Consider the following 17,526-nt stretch of genomic DNA (forward strand, 5'->3'; position numbering starts at 1 on the left):
GTTCGGCACTGAATCGTTCTCTCTCACTTTTCTTCTCACTCATCCATACCTGCTTTGTCTTTCTTAACTACCCATCTTACAGAATTGAAATTATTTGTCATTTTCATATACATTTGAAAAGCACATAGATTGAAAATGTTGTCTTTCAAGCTTTAGCGTGTTTTTCGGGGGGTGCATTTTTAAGTCTGGTTTTTTGTATGTGATTGGTTCTTTACTCATTATAGAAAAGTATCAACACTCATCATGAAAATGCTGGAAACTTTTTCTCTAAAGACATTCAGGGTGGGCCTATGAGAGGGATATTTTGTTTCAAATCCAATTTATTTGCTTTTATTAATTGTGTCATTACTTCACTGATGAGATTGTTTTGGCTACTTTGGCTACATATTTGAGGGGAGGAAATAAATATAAAAAGAAGGTTAAATTGCTTTTTGGCACTTTAAATTGTTCCCCTGAATATTTATTAAGATGGGTAATGTAGATGGTGATCACAAGAATATGAAATAGGCTGGGTGCAGTGGCTCATGCCTGTAATCCCAGCACTGTGGGAGGCCGAGGTAGGCCGATCACCTGAGGTCAGGCATTTGAGACCAGCTGGCCAATGTGGCGAAACCCTGTCTGTACTAAAAATACAAAAATTAGCAGGATGTGGTGTTGCATGCCTGTAATCCCAGGTATTTGAGAGGCTGAGGGAGGAGAATCGCTTGAACCCAGAAGGCAGAGGTTGCAGTTAGCCGAGATCACACCACTGTACTCCAGCCTGGGCGACAGAGTGCGACTCCGTCTCAAAAAAATATATACATATATATATGAAACAGAATAAGATACACCCTGAATTAATACATAGTTTCCGTTTTGAAGTTTCATGTATTTAGAAGCGTGTGTAGTTGGAACTAGAAGTGTGTGTAGTTGGAACATTGTAAAACTCTCTAAAGTACAGTCTCATTTTGTAGGTTCTGAGTGCAAAAGTAGTTACAAATGCTCGAAGTCCTGGGGCAAAATGCTATGGCATTGTAACTATGTCTTCAAGCACAGAGGTGTCCAGGTGCATTGCACATCTTCATCGCACTGAGCTGCATGGACAGCTGATTTCTGTTGAAAAAGTAAGCCTGCCTAACTGTTTATCCAAGCAAGTCGAATTTGATGGCTAGTTCTCAACTCATAGCTGTTAACAGTAGCAGGGAGTAGAATTTGCAATTATTTTTAATTTTTATGTGTTTGTAGTTTTTACTTTCCTTATAATTTTCTATCTTTTCCAGATTTTCTGCCATTAACACACTTTTTATAATCACAAAAATGTAACCATATGTATAAATTGTTTTTCTGGTTCAAACCTTTCAGGTAAAAGGTGATCCCTCTAAGAAAGAAATGAAGAAAGAAAATGATGAAAAGAGTAGTTCAAGAAGTTCCGGAGATAAAAAAAATATGAGTGATAGAAGTAGCAAGTAAGGATTTATTATTTTTATTTATTTATTTCGATAAACAGACTTTTTTGGTACATTATAAAGTACTCATTCTGGTTTTTTTGTCTGGGGTGGTATGGTCAGGACACAAGCCTCTGTCAAAAAAGAAGAGAAAAGATCATCTGAGAAATCTGAAAAAAAAGAAAGCAAGGATACTAAGAAAATAGAAGGTAAAGATGAGAAGAATGATAATGGAGCAAGTGGCCAAACATCAGAATCGATTAAAAAAAGTGAAGAAAAGAAGCGAATAAGTATGCCATATATCTTTTCAATCCCTTTCTAATGCATTCTACTGCTTAATTTTTACAATGGAAGGGAAAACCTGAAATTATAATCCAGAGGTGTAAGCTTTGTTGTTAGGTGTCATTGTGGTAGGAAAGGAGGTCTAGCAGGAGTAATTGTCTTCTTTTCTACTCTGGGGAAACAAACAAATGTTTTCTTCCAGCTAACCTCCTTTGCTATTCTGGGCTGACTTAAAATGGTCATTGATTAGTACTATTGAATTAGGATCTTTTGGTATCACTGAAAGTATTCATGTTAGCAGACTGAACTGTTTAAAAAACTCTTTGCATTTAAGTTCTTGTAGAATAAGTAGGTTTTTTATTTCTTGTATTGGTGTGTGACTATCAGAAGTTAGCATTTTTACATACGTATTTTCTTTTTCAATGATAATTTTTAGACATTTATTTTATATAATTTTATTCCCTTAGGTTCAAAGAGTCCAGGACATATGGTAATATTAGACCAAACTAAAGGAGATCATTGTAGACCATCAAGAAGAGGAAGATATGAGAAAGTAAGTCTCTGATCAAGATGGCTGTATTCTACTTCAGCTGTTTACAAAAGAAGATAATTCTGTTATTCCGTAACCATCTTTGCATACTTGCATGCTAGCAAACCCAAGAAAAAGGAAATGTTACTAGTTATTTGAACTTTTTAAATGACCTGCTAAACTTGAAAAATAAAGCCCCAAAATATTTTAATTTCTAGTGTTCTTCTAATTTTTTTCTATAGATTCATGGGAGAAGTAAGGAAAAGGAGAGAGCTAGTCTAGATAAAAAAAGAGATAAAGACTACAGAAGGAAAGAGATCTTGCCTTTTGAAAAGATGAAGGAACAAAGGTTGAGAGAACATTTAGTTCGTTTTGAAAGGCTGCGACGAGCAATGGAACTTCGAAGGTAGGAAGAGGGTCTGTTTTATACCTGTCGTTAAATATAGGTGAATATTTAACACTGGTTATAAGCCAGATTTCTGGAAATTGTATTCCCACAGAAAACTGTTTAACACCTTAAAGAAGTACGGTAGCATCTAATGATTTCTTAAGTTTGCATAGCACTTTACAATTTACCAAGTGCTTTCCATCTGTTATCTCCAACTCAACAGTTCTGTAAGGCTAGTTATGCCCATTATACAATTGAAAAAAGTGGAGGCCCAGAGAGGCTAAATGACTCTTCCAATGCCCACATGGCTAACAAGTGGCAGAGTCGGGACTCAGACCCAAGTCTTCTGACTCCAAGTCCAATGCTCTTTCCTCAACACCAAAGCTGCTGCCATAAAAAACACGACTTTAAAGGAAAAATTTGAGATAAGACAGTTTCAGAGTAGCTGTACTGTTCAAATACTGTAATCTGACATTTTAACAAATTTAGCAAAAATTTATTGTTTGTATTAGTGCCTAAGAGAAGGAAGATTTGCCCTGTGAGCCTAATGGTATTCAGATTGTATCCCAAAGCAAGCATTCTCTTTAAAACAAATGGAAAATATAAACAAAGCAAGATGTTTCCATTTTTAGTGGCCATATCTCAACAGTTCATCATGAGTGTCAGTTTACTTTTGTATATCAATTTTTGGATGCCACTTAAAATAGTCTTGTGGGTGTGTTTTGTAGTATATTATTTCAAATGTTAACCTATCTTGTCCAGGGGTTACTTATCATGGGATTTCATCTATTCATTCATGAGAGTGTTGGGAACTACCAGAGATACTTTTAGCAACTTAGGTTATTTCTGCATAATAATTGACACACAACTTTACTAAAAGGAAGTAATCCATATAGCACATAGAACCCATTTTCTCTTTTTTAAGATGAAGTCCAAATGTGCCTAGCTTCCTGTTTATTTAGTTGACAACAGATTGAGAGGAGAGTGGGATTGAGGGGCAACTAGACCAGTGATTCTCAAACCCTATGAGACCAAAATCCCTTTTATATTAAAAAATGTTGCAATGCCTTTACTCTCCTGAAATGAAACTGATGCGTAACATACTTAACCTATACTAATAATTTCCAAAAATAAAAGTAATGGCTTAACTATAATATAAAGGAGAAATAAAAGTAATTTATAATAAAAATATGTATTCCAGATAGGAATGTTTAGGCATGACTTAATGAAGTAGTCAGATGTTTGCATCCCTATTTAGACTCACTGAGAATGGGACAGCTCCAGATACAGACTGACATTGTATGTCAGTTGATATGTTGTATTGGTTAGTAAATACCAGAAGTAGTGTTGACATTATGACATGATTTCTGAAATGGTGAGCAACTCTTGGTAAAAGTCTCAAGAAAGTATAATTTTCCTTCTATTTATATGGAGTTGCATTATTGGAAATTCTAAAATACATAAATCATATCAAAGCAGACAAACTTAGTATTTATTAAAAATGGGGTTGAGTTCTAGACTCACATGTTATTTTTGCTTAAGGCATTTGGTTGTTTTTAATGGTGTGAATGTCCATTGTGGCATCTGAAAGGTATGAGAAGTGTTGGATGGTTCTTACTGTGTACGACTATCCTCACTATTCCATGCATCAATAAGATGCTTAGATTCCTTCATCCTCATACACTAAATGCTAGTATCTGCCCCATGGTCATTGTGATAATTAAAAATACCCCATTGATTTCTGTAGAAATAGTACTGACCCATTGAGAACCACTGCGTTACTAGAGAAAGACATGCCAATGATAGGCAGAAAAGGACACTGACTACCTTACAGTAAGAAAATAACATTAAAAGTCTAATACAATAACAATTCAGTTCAGCAAACAGTTGAACTACCTCTGACTCAGAAAACACATTACTTGGAGCCATCTATTATAGGATAGTAAACATTCCAAAATAGCCCTTAAAGACACCATTTTGTTGTATGTAGTATTTGCTATTGTTGATGTTCATTGTTATGATCCCAAATCATCAAAATAAAGTATATACTTTGTTTAAGCAGATACAATAGAATATATAATAGGCATTAGAGCTTTTTCCCATCAAAAACAGGTGTTGGAAGTTGTAGTTTTGTAAATTTATATATGCAGATTACATCCTTCTAAAATGTCAATTAATTAATGGACTATTATTATAGTGATTTTTATTTAAACAGGAATCATCTAAGAGGCAACTACTCTATTATAAAATTTAGCTGCTCAGTTGACAGTCTTATTTATAAATAAGTGAAAATATTGGGATCTGTTTAAAGTTTTACTTTGAATTCTCTTTCCAATTACATTAAAACTACTTAGATTGAGTTGAAATTTTAAATTGCCAACCTCAAGGAAAAATTCAAATTCAAAGCTATTCTCTTTCACACAGTGCTAGCATAATTTAAGTATTTCTAAATACTGATTTTTGGTAGACGAAGAGAGATTGCAGAGAGAGAGCGTCGAGAGCGAGAACGCATTAGAATAATTCGTGAACGGGAAGAACGGGAACGCTTACAGAGAGAGAGAGAGCGCCTAGAAATTGAAAGGCAAAAACTAGAGAGAGAGAGAATGGAACGCGAACGCTTGGAAAGGGAACGCATTCGTATTGAACAGGTGCAGTCAGAAAATCTTTTCATCTTAAATAACTCACCTTTTTCAAACTCTGTGATTTTAGCCCTAAAATTTGCTTTACTTGTTGTAAAGCGTCTATAGAATGAGTTTAGCTAATGAGCTTTTAAGTGTCCCTGAAAGATAACAGTGAATTAGGTACTAGTTAAAAATACAGTTAGTAGTGACTTTGTTCTAGATAACTGGTAATAATTCTAGCTCTGCAATATCATGGCAGCCTAATAGTCTGAGCATAGGACTATGAGTCCAGAGTAGTTGTAATCCAGGCTCTGTCACTATCCCAGTCTTAGAAAATAATAATGATTTCCTTACATATTATAGTGGGAATGATTTCCCAAGGCTGGAAGGAAATAATGCCTCTCTTTGCAGAATTGCACCTCAGGGTTTTAAGGCACTTAGTCTCCATACATATTAAGAACGCTATTTCTAATTCCCTTTAGGTGCTTTTATTTTAGTTGAATGATTAAACTAAACTTGACCTTCCCAAATACTTGCCAACTTTCACCACCCAGTCCTTGTTATTTTTAATGTTGCAGAACAATAGCTATAGCCTAGATTATTGAAATCAAATTTAGGTGTCATAGGTTTGTGTTTTGCCTGGTCTTTGCTTATGATGGTTTCTTAGCGACAGGATTAAAACAAGGTTGCATGTATACTTATCTTATGTTTTCATTTTGCCTTGGTTGGTTCTTCCTTCTGTGTTGTCTGAAGGAACGTCGTAAGGAAGCTGAACGGATTGCTCGAGAAAGAGAGGAACTCAGAAGGCAACAACAGCAACTTCGTTACGAACAAGAAAAAAGGAATTCCTTGAAACGCCCACGTGATGTAGATCATAGGTAGTTACTCACTTTATTCCTTAACAGTTACACTTGCTGTTTTATTCCCTTTGGGCTAAGACTAGAGAATTAGAAAGTATAGATTCCCATCACTGAAATAAAAGTCATGATCAACAGGGATGGGAAGGATTACAGTACTGGGGTAGACCCAGTGCACTGGCAAGTGGGAACAGTCTGCATTTCTTTCCCTGTCTACCTTTCTGATGCCAAACGTTTTTCATTATGACTGGAAATACATTGTCGTAGTAGGATTCAATAATAATTAAACAGATTTTGAACATTCTTAAAAAGGTAGTGCAGATAGTATAGAAATGGAAGTCATAAACTTGAGATTGAAAGATACATTCTGTTGTGTGCTTGGATTCATACTTCATATAGATTTAAAAATATAAGTATGCCCATTTAATTTTCTTAACATAAATTCTATTAAAATGAGTTGATTGTGTAGAGAAATAGGTGGAATGAATGAACTGTGCTTCTGACTTGCCACTCTAATGTTTCCAAAGTTAAGGATAACTGAAGAGGTTGTGAACTGCTGGTTAGAATTTTATTATAAAGTGGTTTCAAGTATTTTATTTGTCTTTTCCATTTAATAATTATAAGACATGCAGTTTTTCAACTATTTTTCTCTCCCGTTAAATTCCTCTCACACTATTTGACTTTACGTAATTCAACAATTAAGTCTTTGCTAGTTTGTACTCCTGAGTGTGTTATGTCTTGAGTTTATTAGCCCTGTTGTGTCCACAGTTCTAACATGTGGTATGTATGACTCCAAGTAAATGTCGTTTGATTACTGTAGAACTAATTTATGTAAATGAGCAAATATTTCTCTTCAAGGCGAGATGATCCTTACTGGAGCGAGAATAAAAAGTTGTCTCTAGATACAGATGCACGATTTGGCCATGGATCTGACTACTCTCGTCAACAGAACAGATTTAATGACTTTGATCACCGAGAGAGGGGCAGGTTTCCTGAGAGTTCAGCAGTACAGTCTTCCTCTTTTGAAAGGTAGATATGTTGAAAATTGTTACATTTATTTTATGAGCCTTGCTAGTGATAACTCTGTTTCTCCTAAAATCTTCATTAAGAAGTACCAGGTCAGAACTGAATGCTCAGAACAAATTATATGGTTTTTGTTTCTGTTAATGGGAATGTGATTCAGTATTCCAAACTAATTAACTAGAACACCATTAAGTGGGTTGGCTTTATCTTCTTATCTTTATTTTATTTTTATTTTTTTGAGACAGGGTCCCACCTGTCTCCCAGGCTGGAACACAGTGGTGCAATCTTGGCGTACTGTAACCTCTGCCTCCTGGGTTCAAATGATTCTTGTGCCTCAGCCTCCCAAGTAGCTGAGATTATAGACATGCACCACCACCATGCCCGGCTAATTTTTGTATTTTTAGTAGAGATGGGGTTTTGCCATGTTGGCCAGGCTGGTCTAGCACTTCTGGCCTCAAGTGATCCACCCACCTCGGCCTTCCAAAGTGCTGAGATTACAGGCATGAGCCACCGCGCCCGGCCTCTTCTTATCTTTAAAACTGTGGGAGCACTGATCGCTTTGGATGTGCCTCAACTGTTAAGAACAGTAAAACATTCTTCAGCTTGGTAGCAACTTTGAGTGTTTGGTATCATTTCTCCTGAACACTAAGAAAACCAACCTTAGGCTAGACACTTAGTTCAGTTTGAAAGAAAATGAGTTGTAATAATCAATGACTAGCTTTTTTCCATGGCTTTGCCTTAAGTTCATTTTTTGGTTTCATCATTATAGGTTATGCAGACAAAGTTAAGAAGAATTAAGCACTCAAGTAAGCACTTCTTGGACCTATATTCTTTGTTTCTAATCAATAGGCGGGATCGCTTTGTTGGTCAAAGTGAGGGGAAAAAAGCACGACCTACTGCACGAAGGGAAGATCCAAGCTTCGAAAGATATCCCAAAAATTTCAGTGACTCCAGAAGAAATGAGCCTCCACCAAGAAACGAACTTAGAGAATCAGACAGGCGAGAAGTTCGAGGGGAGCGAGATGAAAGGAGAACGGTGATTATTCATGACAGGCCTGATATCACTCATCCTAGACATCCTCGAGAGGCAGGGCCCAATCCTTCCAGACCCACCAGCTGGAAAAGTGAAGGAAGTATGTCCACTGACAAACGGGAAACAAGGTAGCTGTGTACTTCATAATGCTTTCCTAGTGGTCTCATGCCTTGGGGTTAAAAAAATTAAAGTTTTGATCATGTATGTTTTTATGTTTTGTTTAACAGAGTCGAAAGGCCAGAACGATCTGGGAGAGAAGTATCAGGGCACAGCGTGAGAGGTGCTCCCCCTGGGAATCGTAGCAGCGCTTCGGGGTACGGGAGCAGAGAGGGAGACAGAGGAGTCATCACAGACCGAGGTGGATCACAGGTAAATGCTGCGGGAGGCTTGCCTCCAGCCTGCGCACATACATTTAGAGGATTCATGAGCTACTCTGGATATACAGTAACATTTTGATATGGCCTAGCTAGATTGGAATGATTGAGAGGCATTAATTTTTAATTTTAATTTTTAAAATTAATCTGAATTTTTCTCATACTTTACTGTCAGAGTTGACCATCAGCAGTCCAAAGAGTTAAGGTACTAGCCTTGAAATACTGCATTTTGATTAAACTTCCTAGTGAAATTTAAGAATTGTTAATTTGATAAATGAGCCTGTCTAATGATAACTTTGGTTTTATTTCTTTTTAAGAAATTGAGGCTTTCAAACTGGATCTGAAATCTGTGACCTCTATTTGTGTTTCCTTTTCACTTTTTCCTTCTTAATAAAATATTCTTGACCAGGCATGGTGGCTTATGCCTGTGATCCCAACACTTTTGGAGGCCAAGGTGGGCAGATTGCCTGAGCTCAGGAGTTTGAGACCAGCCTGGGCAACATGGTGAAACCCCATCTCTACTAAAAATACAAAAATTAGCTGGGTGTGGTGGTGTGCGCCTGTAATCCCAGCTACTCTGGAGGCTGAGGCAGGAGAATCGCTGGAGCCCAAGAGTTGGAGGTTGCAGTGAGCCAAGATGGCGCCACTGCACTCTAGCCTGGGCTACAGAGCCAGACCCTGTCTGGAGAAAAAAAAAATATATATATATATGTGTGTGTGTGTGTGTGTGTGTGTGTGTGTGGCCGGGCGCGGTGGCTCAAGCCTGTAATCCCAGCACTTTGGGAGGCCGAGAGGGGCGGATCACGAGGTCAGGAGTTCGAGACCATCCTGGCTAACACAGTGAAACCCCATCTCTACTAAAAAAATACAAAAAACTAGCCGGGCGAGGTGGCGGGCGCCTGTAGTCCCAGCTACTCGAGAGGCTGAGGCAGGAGAATGGCGTGAACCCGGGAGGCGGAGCTTGCAGTGAGCTGAGATCCGGCCACTGTACTCCAGCCCGGGTGACAGAGCGAGACTCCGTCTCAAAAAAAAAAAAATATATATGTGTGTGTGTGTGTGTGTGTATGTGTATATATTTATATATATATGTATACACACATACATCTTTTTCTCCTGCTTCATTTAAGTAGCTTAAAGTGTAAAATTGAAATAGAGCTTTGTCTGTTTTTTGTCTTCATATCCTAAAGATAGATGAGTGTAACGTTACATATATTTAAATTTTTATTCTTGTGACACTTATATTGACTTGAATATTTTGTAAGTTAATGAGCTGGACAGAGGAAAGTATCTTCATCTGTTAGAGACTGAAATGAACAAAAACCTTTTGCCTCATTTAAAAGTATTCTACTGATGAAATACTGGCACATGGGTTGATAGTAGCACAGTTAGGACATACTTTCATAAATTATATACCAAAAAGAATTGTGCAGTGTGTGTGTCTCCATTATATGCTGGTGTTTGTTTTGTATTTTAATACATATTAGTGTGTTTGTTTATTTGTTTTTGAGATGGAGTCTCACTCTGTCACCCAGGCTGACATGCAGTGGCATGATCTCGGCTCACTGCAACCTCTGCTTCCCAGGTTCAAGCGATTCTTTTTCCTCAGCCTCCCGAGTAGCTGGGACTACAGATGTGCGCCACCACCCCTGGCTAATTTTTGTATTTTTAGTAGAGGTGGGGTTTCACCATGTTGGCCAGGCTGGTTACAAACTTCCGACCTCAGGTGATTCACCCTCGTCTGCCTCCCAAAGTGCTGGAATGACAGGCATGAACCATCACGCCCACCCCCTAAACAGAATTTTTAAGACTGAGTGTATAATCCAGATAAGTCTGCCTTGTTTACAGTAAAATTTAAGAAAGTCTCAAAGACCAGCCCTCTGCATTCAGATGTCCTTTTAGAAAATGTGTCCTGAGGAGGAGATCTTGTATCCTCCCTTGAAAATTTTCTTTTTCATAGTGTTAGTCTGTAAATTGTTCTGCCACTATTATATCTAAGCCTCTCTGTGGGTACCTTCTGCTTTCTTTCCTGTAAGCTAAGTATCACAATGCTTGCTTTCTCTTTCCTTAGATCCCTAGTTCTACAGTTTCTTTCTTCGTGTTTGCTACTCTGTTTTCCGTAGTTACAGATGTAGCACCTTGTAAGTGCCATAGCACTAACTAGTATGATGTAAAATAAGTTGACAACTCCTGTTTTCTGTGCTGTTTGCATGTTGTCCTGATAGGCTGATCATAGGCCCCGCCGTGGCTTGTCTTAAGGTTTTGATCTCTGTCTGTGCGTTCTTACAGTCAATATAAGATCCAAGTATTTGAAATAATCAAGGGTCAAAAAGCCCTTGGGTGCTAGAAAATGTAGAAATAGAAATTAATGTCCAGCCCTGGTGGCTCATGGCTGTAATCCCAGCACTTTTGGAGGCCAAGGCAGGAGGATTACTTGAGGCCAGAGGTTCGAGACCAGCTTGGACAATATAGTGAGACCCCATCTCCATAGGAAAATTAAAAAATTAGCTGGGCATGGTGGTGTGCACCCTGTAGTCCCAGCTAGGCAGGAGGCTGAGGCAGGAGAATTGCTGGAGCCTAGGAGTTCACAGTTGCAGTGAGTTATGGTAGCAACAGTGTTGCTCCAGACCTCAGTACCAGCAACTGCTCCAACCTAGGCAGCACTTGATCATGTCTCCAAAAATTATTTTTAAAAACAGGAATTGGCTGGGTACGGTGGCTCACACATGTAATCCCAGCACTTTGGGAGGCTGAGGTGGGCGGATCACAAAGTCAAGAGATCAAGACCATCCTGGCGAACATGGTGAAACCCCGTGTCCACTAAAAATACAAAAATTAGCTGGGCACGGTGGCACATGCCTGTAGTTGCAGCTACTTGGGAAGCTGAGGAAGAGAATTGCTCCATCCCAGGAGGTGGAGGTTGCAGTGAGCCGAGATCACACCACTGCATTCCAGTCTGACAGCAGAGCGAGACTCCATCTCAAAAAACAAAACAACAACAACAAAAAGTATTGAATCATTTCCTCCATACCCTTCCCTGAAGCCTGAGTAGCTTCTCACTACAAAATAGATACAAACTCTTTCCATATGCTGTTGCACTACTCATCCTTTTATCTTCTCAGACATCTTATTAATTTGCTTCTGACATTAAAAATATAAGTTGGTATGAGACCGAGACTGAGGGTGTCGTGATTTTTTTTTTTTTTTTGACATGGGTTTTCACTATCGTTGCCCAAGCTGGAGTGCAATGGCGTGATCTCAGGTCACTGCAACCTCCACCTCCTGGAGTGTGCAAGTGATTCTCCTGCCTCAGCCTCCTGACTAGCTGGGATTATAGGTGTGGGCCACCATGCCTGGCTAATTTTTTGTATTTTTAGTAGAAATGGGGTTGCACCATGTTAGCCGGGCTGGTCTCGAACTCCTGACATCAGATGATCCTCCTGCCTCAGCCTCCCAAAGTGCTGGGATTACAGGTATGAGCCACTGCGCCTGCCCAAGTGACTTTTCATATGCTATTCTTTTAGCACTATCCTGAGGAGCGACATGTGGTTGAACGCCATGGACGGGACACAAGCGGACCAAGGAAAGAGTGGCATGGTCCACCCTCTCAAGGGCCTAGCTATCATGATACGAGGCGAATGGGTGATGGCCGGGCAGGAGCAGGCATGATAACCCAACATTCAAGGTAAATAACTACTAACCAGTTTAGACTTTTTCTGCCAGCACACAACCAACACTTGATCCTTTCTATAAAAGTCATTATAGTTTCTGAGAGACTGAACTGCAACTAGTGAAAACCCTAGGTCGGCCTGAACATTTCCCTGTATCAACTCAGAGTCTCCAAAAGACTGTGTGCAGAACAGCTGATATTAATGTGTTACTTTGTATTCTTCCTTGTAAATGAATTCAGTCACGTTCTGGCAAGTTGATCTAGATATGGGTATGTATGTATGGTAGGATCCAGTAGATAATGAATCCTTTTGTTTTGTTTTTTGTTTTTTGAGATGGAGTCTCACTCTGTCGTCCAGGCTGGAGTGCAGTGGCGAGATCTCGGCTTACTGCAACCTCCGCCTCCTGGGTTCAAGCAATTCTCTCATGTCAGCCTCTCAAGTAGCTGGGACTACAGGCATGCGCTACCATGCCCAGCTAATTTTTATATTTTTAGTAGAGACGGGGTTTCACCATGTTGCCCAGGCAGGTCTTGAACTCCAGACCTCAGGTGATCCGCCTGCCTCAGCCTCCCCAAGTGCTGAGGTTACAGGCGGGAGCCACTGCAACCAGTCTAGATAATGAGTCTTAACCTCACATTGGAACCATCATCTTGTTCCCTACCTAGCATTCCTCAAATTCTTAGGAAGAAAAAACTGAAAGTGTGTTCTGTTTCCTCCCTGTTATTTAAAATAACTCCTGGCAGAGCTTTTAGACATTTAACACAAAATCTATTCATACGTTAAGAGGCGAGCTTTACTTTCTCTTCACACCGAGGTCGGATGTGGCCCTTCAGCCAGCAGGTCTTCAGCTTCCCCATCTCTTTCACGTCCTCCTTTCTTTCCCATTCCTCTTAGGAGAGATACTGACTTGACTCAGTGACCCAGGTCACTATTATTCCATGGTCACTTCTACCATCAAACTTCAGTAAGTGTGCTACTTCTGCTTGCACAAGCTCAACATTCATTGTATCCGGTTTGTAAAGGTCACTGATGACTTTTCTCCTGATATAGATTCTTTTATTTTCATGGTTTTCGACTCTTTGGTGGTTAAACACTGTTTCACATGGTCGTTTATCTTTATTTTGAGGGAGTCTGTTTTCTAGGGCACCATCACTTTCTTTCTGCCCTTGTGACTGCCTTTGCAGGCTCCTTCCCATGGCTAAGCTTTAGACACTGCTGTTTCCTTTCAGCTTCATGTTGCCATTGCCATGTAAGTGCTTTGCTGCATCCATGAATTCAAGGTCACAGTCAAACTCATTCTTCTCCTGTTTCAAACCTTTGTGTCCCTTTTGTTGCCTGCAGCTTCTTTTAATTTGATAATGCCACCATCCATTTCACTCACCCTGACTGGAAAAACGGGACTTGTCCTTACCTTTCTTCATTCCTACCATAAATTTCTAAGTGTGGTTCTTTTTTTTTTTTTTTTTTGAGACGGGGTCTTGCTCTGTCCAGGCTGGAGTGTAGTGGCACAGTCTCGGCTCACTGCAACCTCTGCCTCCCAGGTTCAAGCGAGTAGCTGGGAATACAGGCGTGCACCACCATGCCCGGCTAATTTTTGTATTTTTAGCAGAGACAGGGTTTCACCATGTTGGCCAGGCTGGTCTCGAACTCCTGACCTTGTGATCTGCCCACCTCGGCCTGCTAAAGTGCTGGGATTATAGGCATGAGCCACTGTACCCAGCTGTGTGGCTCCATTTTTTAAAAAAATGTTTCTCAGGCTGGGCTCAGTGGCTCATTCCTGTAATCCCAGTACTTTGGGAGGCCAAGGTAGGTGGATCGCTTGAACTGAGGAGTTCAAGACCAGCCTGGGCAACATGGCAAAACTCTGTCTCTACAAAAAAAAAGTTTATCATAACTATCCCTTATTCCTCATTTTAGCTTCTATCTGATCTTCCCAAATTATTATTTTTGTGTTCCATTACCCTATTTGTAAATTGAACTGTTGAAACTCTCATTTTGTTATACCATTTATTGCTCTAAAACTATAACAAGCAGCTGCTCCAAGTCACAGGATCGAGCCCAGATTCCTTAGTCTGGCATTTAAGCCTTTTTATAATCTAGTTTGATTCTGCCTGAACCATTTCACTGTAGATAATTTTTTTTTTCCAAGACGAAGTCGCTGTCCCCCAAGCTGGAGTGCAGTGGCGCTATCTCAGCTCACTGCAACCTCCGCTTCCTGGGTTCAAGTGATTCTCTTTCGGCCTCCCAAGTAGCTAGGACAGGTGTGTGCCATCACGTTCGGCTAATTTTTTGTATTTTTAGTAGAGATGGAGGTTTCACTTTCTTGGCCAGGCTGGTCTCAAACTCCTGTTCCTCAGGTGATCCTCCAGCCTCAGCCTCCCAAAGTGCTGGTATTATAGGCATGAACCACTGCACCCGGCCTTCACTGTAAATTTTTATCTCCTGGTTTGTTAAAGTTTTTTCTTTTTTGAGATGGAGTCTCACTCTGTCACCCAGGCTGGGGTACAGTGGCATGATCTCAGCTCACTGCAACCTCTGCCTCCGGGTTCAAGCAGTTCTCCTTGATCCGCCCACCTCGGCCTCCCAAAGTGCTGGGATTACAGGTGTGAGCCACTGTGCCTGGCCTGTTAAAGGTTTTTTGTCGGAGGAGAGGGTCTGCTTTTTTGTGTTACTAACATCTGCTCTGTTGCATTACACATAAAGATTCCAGAAATATTTTTTAAATGACTTCCTATAATTTAGCTCACAAACTTTAGCAAACAACAGAATCACTTGGAGGATGTGTTAAAACACAGGTTGGCCGGGCGTGGTGGCTCCTGCCTGTAATTCCAGTACTTTGGGAGGCCAAGGCTGGCAGATCTTTTGAGCCCAGGAGTTCGAGATCAGCCTGGCCAACATGGTGCAACCCTGTCTCTACTAAAAATTAAAAAATTAGCTGAGCATGGTGGCACTTGCCTGTAGTCCCAGCTACTCTGGTGGCTGGCTGAAGTGTGAGAATCACCTGAGTCCAGGAAGTCAAGCGGCTACAGTGAGCCATGATTGTGCCACTGCACTCCAGCCTGGGTGAAGTGAGTGAGACGCTGTCTAAAAATATATATATTTAAAAGAACAAAGAAAAACAGGTTGCTGGGAGTCCCACCCCCAGAGTTTCTTTCTCAGTGGTCTGAGATGGGGGTAAGAATTTGCATTTCTAACAGGCCCCCAGCTGGTGCTACTGCTACTGGTTTGGGGTCCACACTTAAGAGATCTGCTGCTGTAGTCCATCCACATGCAGATCTGCAACTGGCTTCTGAAGTAATGGGACTTCAAAGTGAGATTGCCCAAGTTCAGATCTCTGCTCCACCATTTTATTAGCTCTGTGACCTTGGACGAGTTCCTCAACCTCCAGATCTCTTTCTTCATCAGTAAAGTGGGGTTAGTAATGGTTCAGACCTCAGGGGACTGTTGAAAAGAGTAAATGATTTATTTTGGATAAAGTACCAAGAACAGTGCCTGGCAAATGTTAAGTGCTGCGTAAGTATTTGCAGTGATGATTTGTTCTTTGTTCTCTGACTTTTTTTCTTTTAAACCTTTTTCAGTAACGCATCCCCAATTAATAGAATTGTACAAATCAGTGGCAATTCCATGCCAAGAGGAAGTGGCTCCGGATTTAAGCCATTTAAGGGTGGACCTCCACGACGATTCTGAAAATGAGCTCTCTGCCATGGTTTTATGATAATTTATTGAAATCTCCTGTAAACTCTACTTGACTACTTATGAAAAGGACCTCTGACTTGCTTGAGAGTTCTGTCAGACTTTTCTTTTTAAAAATTTAACATGATTGCTTTTCTCAATTTTGGAGAAGATGTTTAAATAGTTCTGTTGTAACTTTTAATAGTTTTGTGTATCATTCAACTTTTTTTCTTGCAGCACCGAGACACATTTGAAAAGATGGAATTGAAGTCGTTTTGTTTAACGCTGTGTGAATATAAAGAGTAGTTTGCAGCTGTGTGGTAGTGGTTTAATTTGCAGCCTTAGCTCTGTGGTGTCTGGCTCTAGAGTTACTTCTTTTCACCAGGCATGTTCAGCCTCCATTTTGAAGGCTGTCTATGCTTAAGAAGTCTTAGCTGTCTAATTTTTAGAGAATAAGATTGTTCATTGCATTTCTGAGTATTATGTAACCTATTTTTGCAGAAGGTACTGTTACATTAAGTGCATCTGTGTATCCTGGTTTAAAAAAAATGTAATCTTTTTTGAAATAAACCTTCATATTCTGTATAGTTGCTAAAGTGTTGAGAACCTTTTTAATTGTAAAATGAGAACCGATTTTCAGTTTAGTGTAGCAGCACACTTGTTCAGGTTTGCATGGTATGAAACCAAATAGATTCATGAAACCTTGGCCATGAGGTTTGTTTCACAAGGTTCTTAGACCGAGTTGTGCAGGTAAGTGCACTTTTAGGTAATCTGCATTGTTTGATGGATAAATTCCATCTTTGGGAATTGTGTGGGTATTAATGTTTCCATGTTCCCAACTATGTTGAGAAGTGGAAAAAAACCCAGGTTCTAGATGGGTGAATCAGTTGGGTTTTGTAAATACTTGTATGTGGGAAGACATTGTTGTCTTTTTGTGAAAATAAAAATCCACACCTGGAATTGTATGTGTCTTTGTTTTCAGCGTTTTAGGTGTTAGTTGTCCAGTTCTTTCTGTAGTTCAGCCCAAGGTGACTGACTAGGTATAGAGCTCTAAAGGCAGTCTTTTGGTCTTTGTTCCTCAGAAATAAATCTAGCTTAGACTCTTCACCTCAGTAGCTGGGCAGCATATGCTGTTCATGTGTTAGAGACTTAACCACTAATCCTATGGCATTGTTTTAAAAAGGCATCTCTTTTAGGAAATCCCTTCAAGGTAAATGCTGTTCTTTCAAAAAAGCTTCCCACATTCCTTTATATAAATCAGTGGTGAAAAATCCAAATGGTCTAGATATCTGGTAAATTCAGCACTCTCTATGCTCGGTACAGTCATGCCATGAGATGGCTCACACTTCCCAGTGCCATGGGCAACCAAGGTACCGTGGTCTCTGGTCCTTTGGGGAACTGGCACTGTGGGGACTTCTCTGGATTTCTTACCTTTTCTGCCATTCCCAGTCCGACAGTTGTGGGAGCAGGTTGGGTGTGTACGTTGGTGTGAGGGAGGTCTACTTCATTTCTTGATCACAACATTTTGTAGAGTGTTACAGGAGAAGCCTCAGTATCCACTGGAGTGAACGTTGGTGACTTTAGGTTAGAATGTCACTTCTCAGTGTTTCCTCATTTGTAGAGTGGGACTATGTTTCTTAGAAGGGATTATCATA

General features: G+C 39.9%; 1 protein-coding gene across 11 annotated transcripts in view; it reads left to right on the forward strand.

Moving 5' to 3' along the window:
* The window catches only part of LOC116273149 (SAFB-like transcription modulator), a 55,760-nt gene extending 38,924 nt beyond the window's left edge, over window positions 1–16,836 (forward strand). For 9 of the 11 annotated variants that reach the window (XM_031662102.1, XM_031662103.1, XM_031662106.1 and 6 more), the window contains 12 exons: window positions 954–1,103; window positions 1,342–1,445; window positions 1,548–1,714; window positions 2,174–2,259; window positions 2,478–2,641; window positions 5,091–5,271; window positions 5,998–6,122; window positions 6,960–7,130; window positions 7,974–8,285; window positions 8,385–8,526; window positions 12,053–12,213; window positions 15,778–16,836. In XM_031662102.1, the coding sequence (XP_031517962.1) occupies window positions 954–1,103; window positions 1,342–1,445; window positions 1,548–1,714; window positions 2,174–2,259; window positions 2,478–2,641; window positions 5,091–5,271; window positions 5,998–6,122; window positions 6,960–7,130; window positions 7,974–8,285; window positions 8,385–8,526; window positions 12,053–12,213; window positions 15,778–15,886 (1,872 nt within the window). In that variant the 3' untranslated portion in view covers window positions 15,887–16,836. Of the gene's footprint in view, window positions 1–953; window positions 1,104–1,341; window positions 1,446–1,547; window positions 1,715–2,173; window positions 2,260–2,477; window positions 2,642–5,090; window positions 5,272–5,997; window positions 6,123–6,959; window positions 7,131–7,893; window positions 8,286–8,384; window positions 8,527–12,052; window positions 12,214–15,777 lie in introns of those variants that run through there. The other 2 variants (XM_031662104.1, XM_031662112.1) reach the window with 2 other exon arrangements.
* The last annotated feature ends 690 nt before the right edge of the window (window positions 16,837–17,526 follow it).

This window comes from Papio anubis, unplaced genomic scaffold, assembly GCF_008728515.1.
Source record: "Papio anubis isolate 15944 unplaced genomic scaffold, Panubis1.0 scaffold397, whole genome shotgun sequence".
Classification (NCBI taxonomy): Eukaryota; Metazoa; Chordata; class Mammalia; order Primates; family Cercopithecidae; genus Papio; species Papio anubis.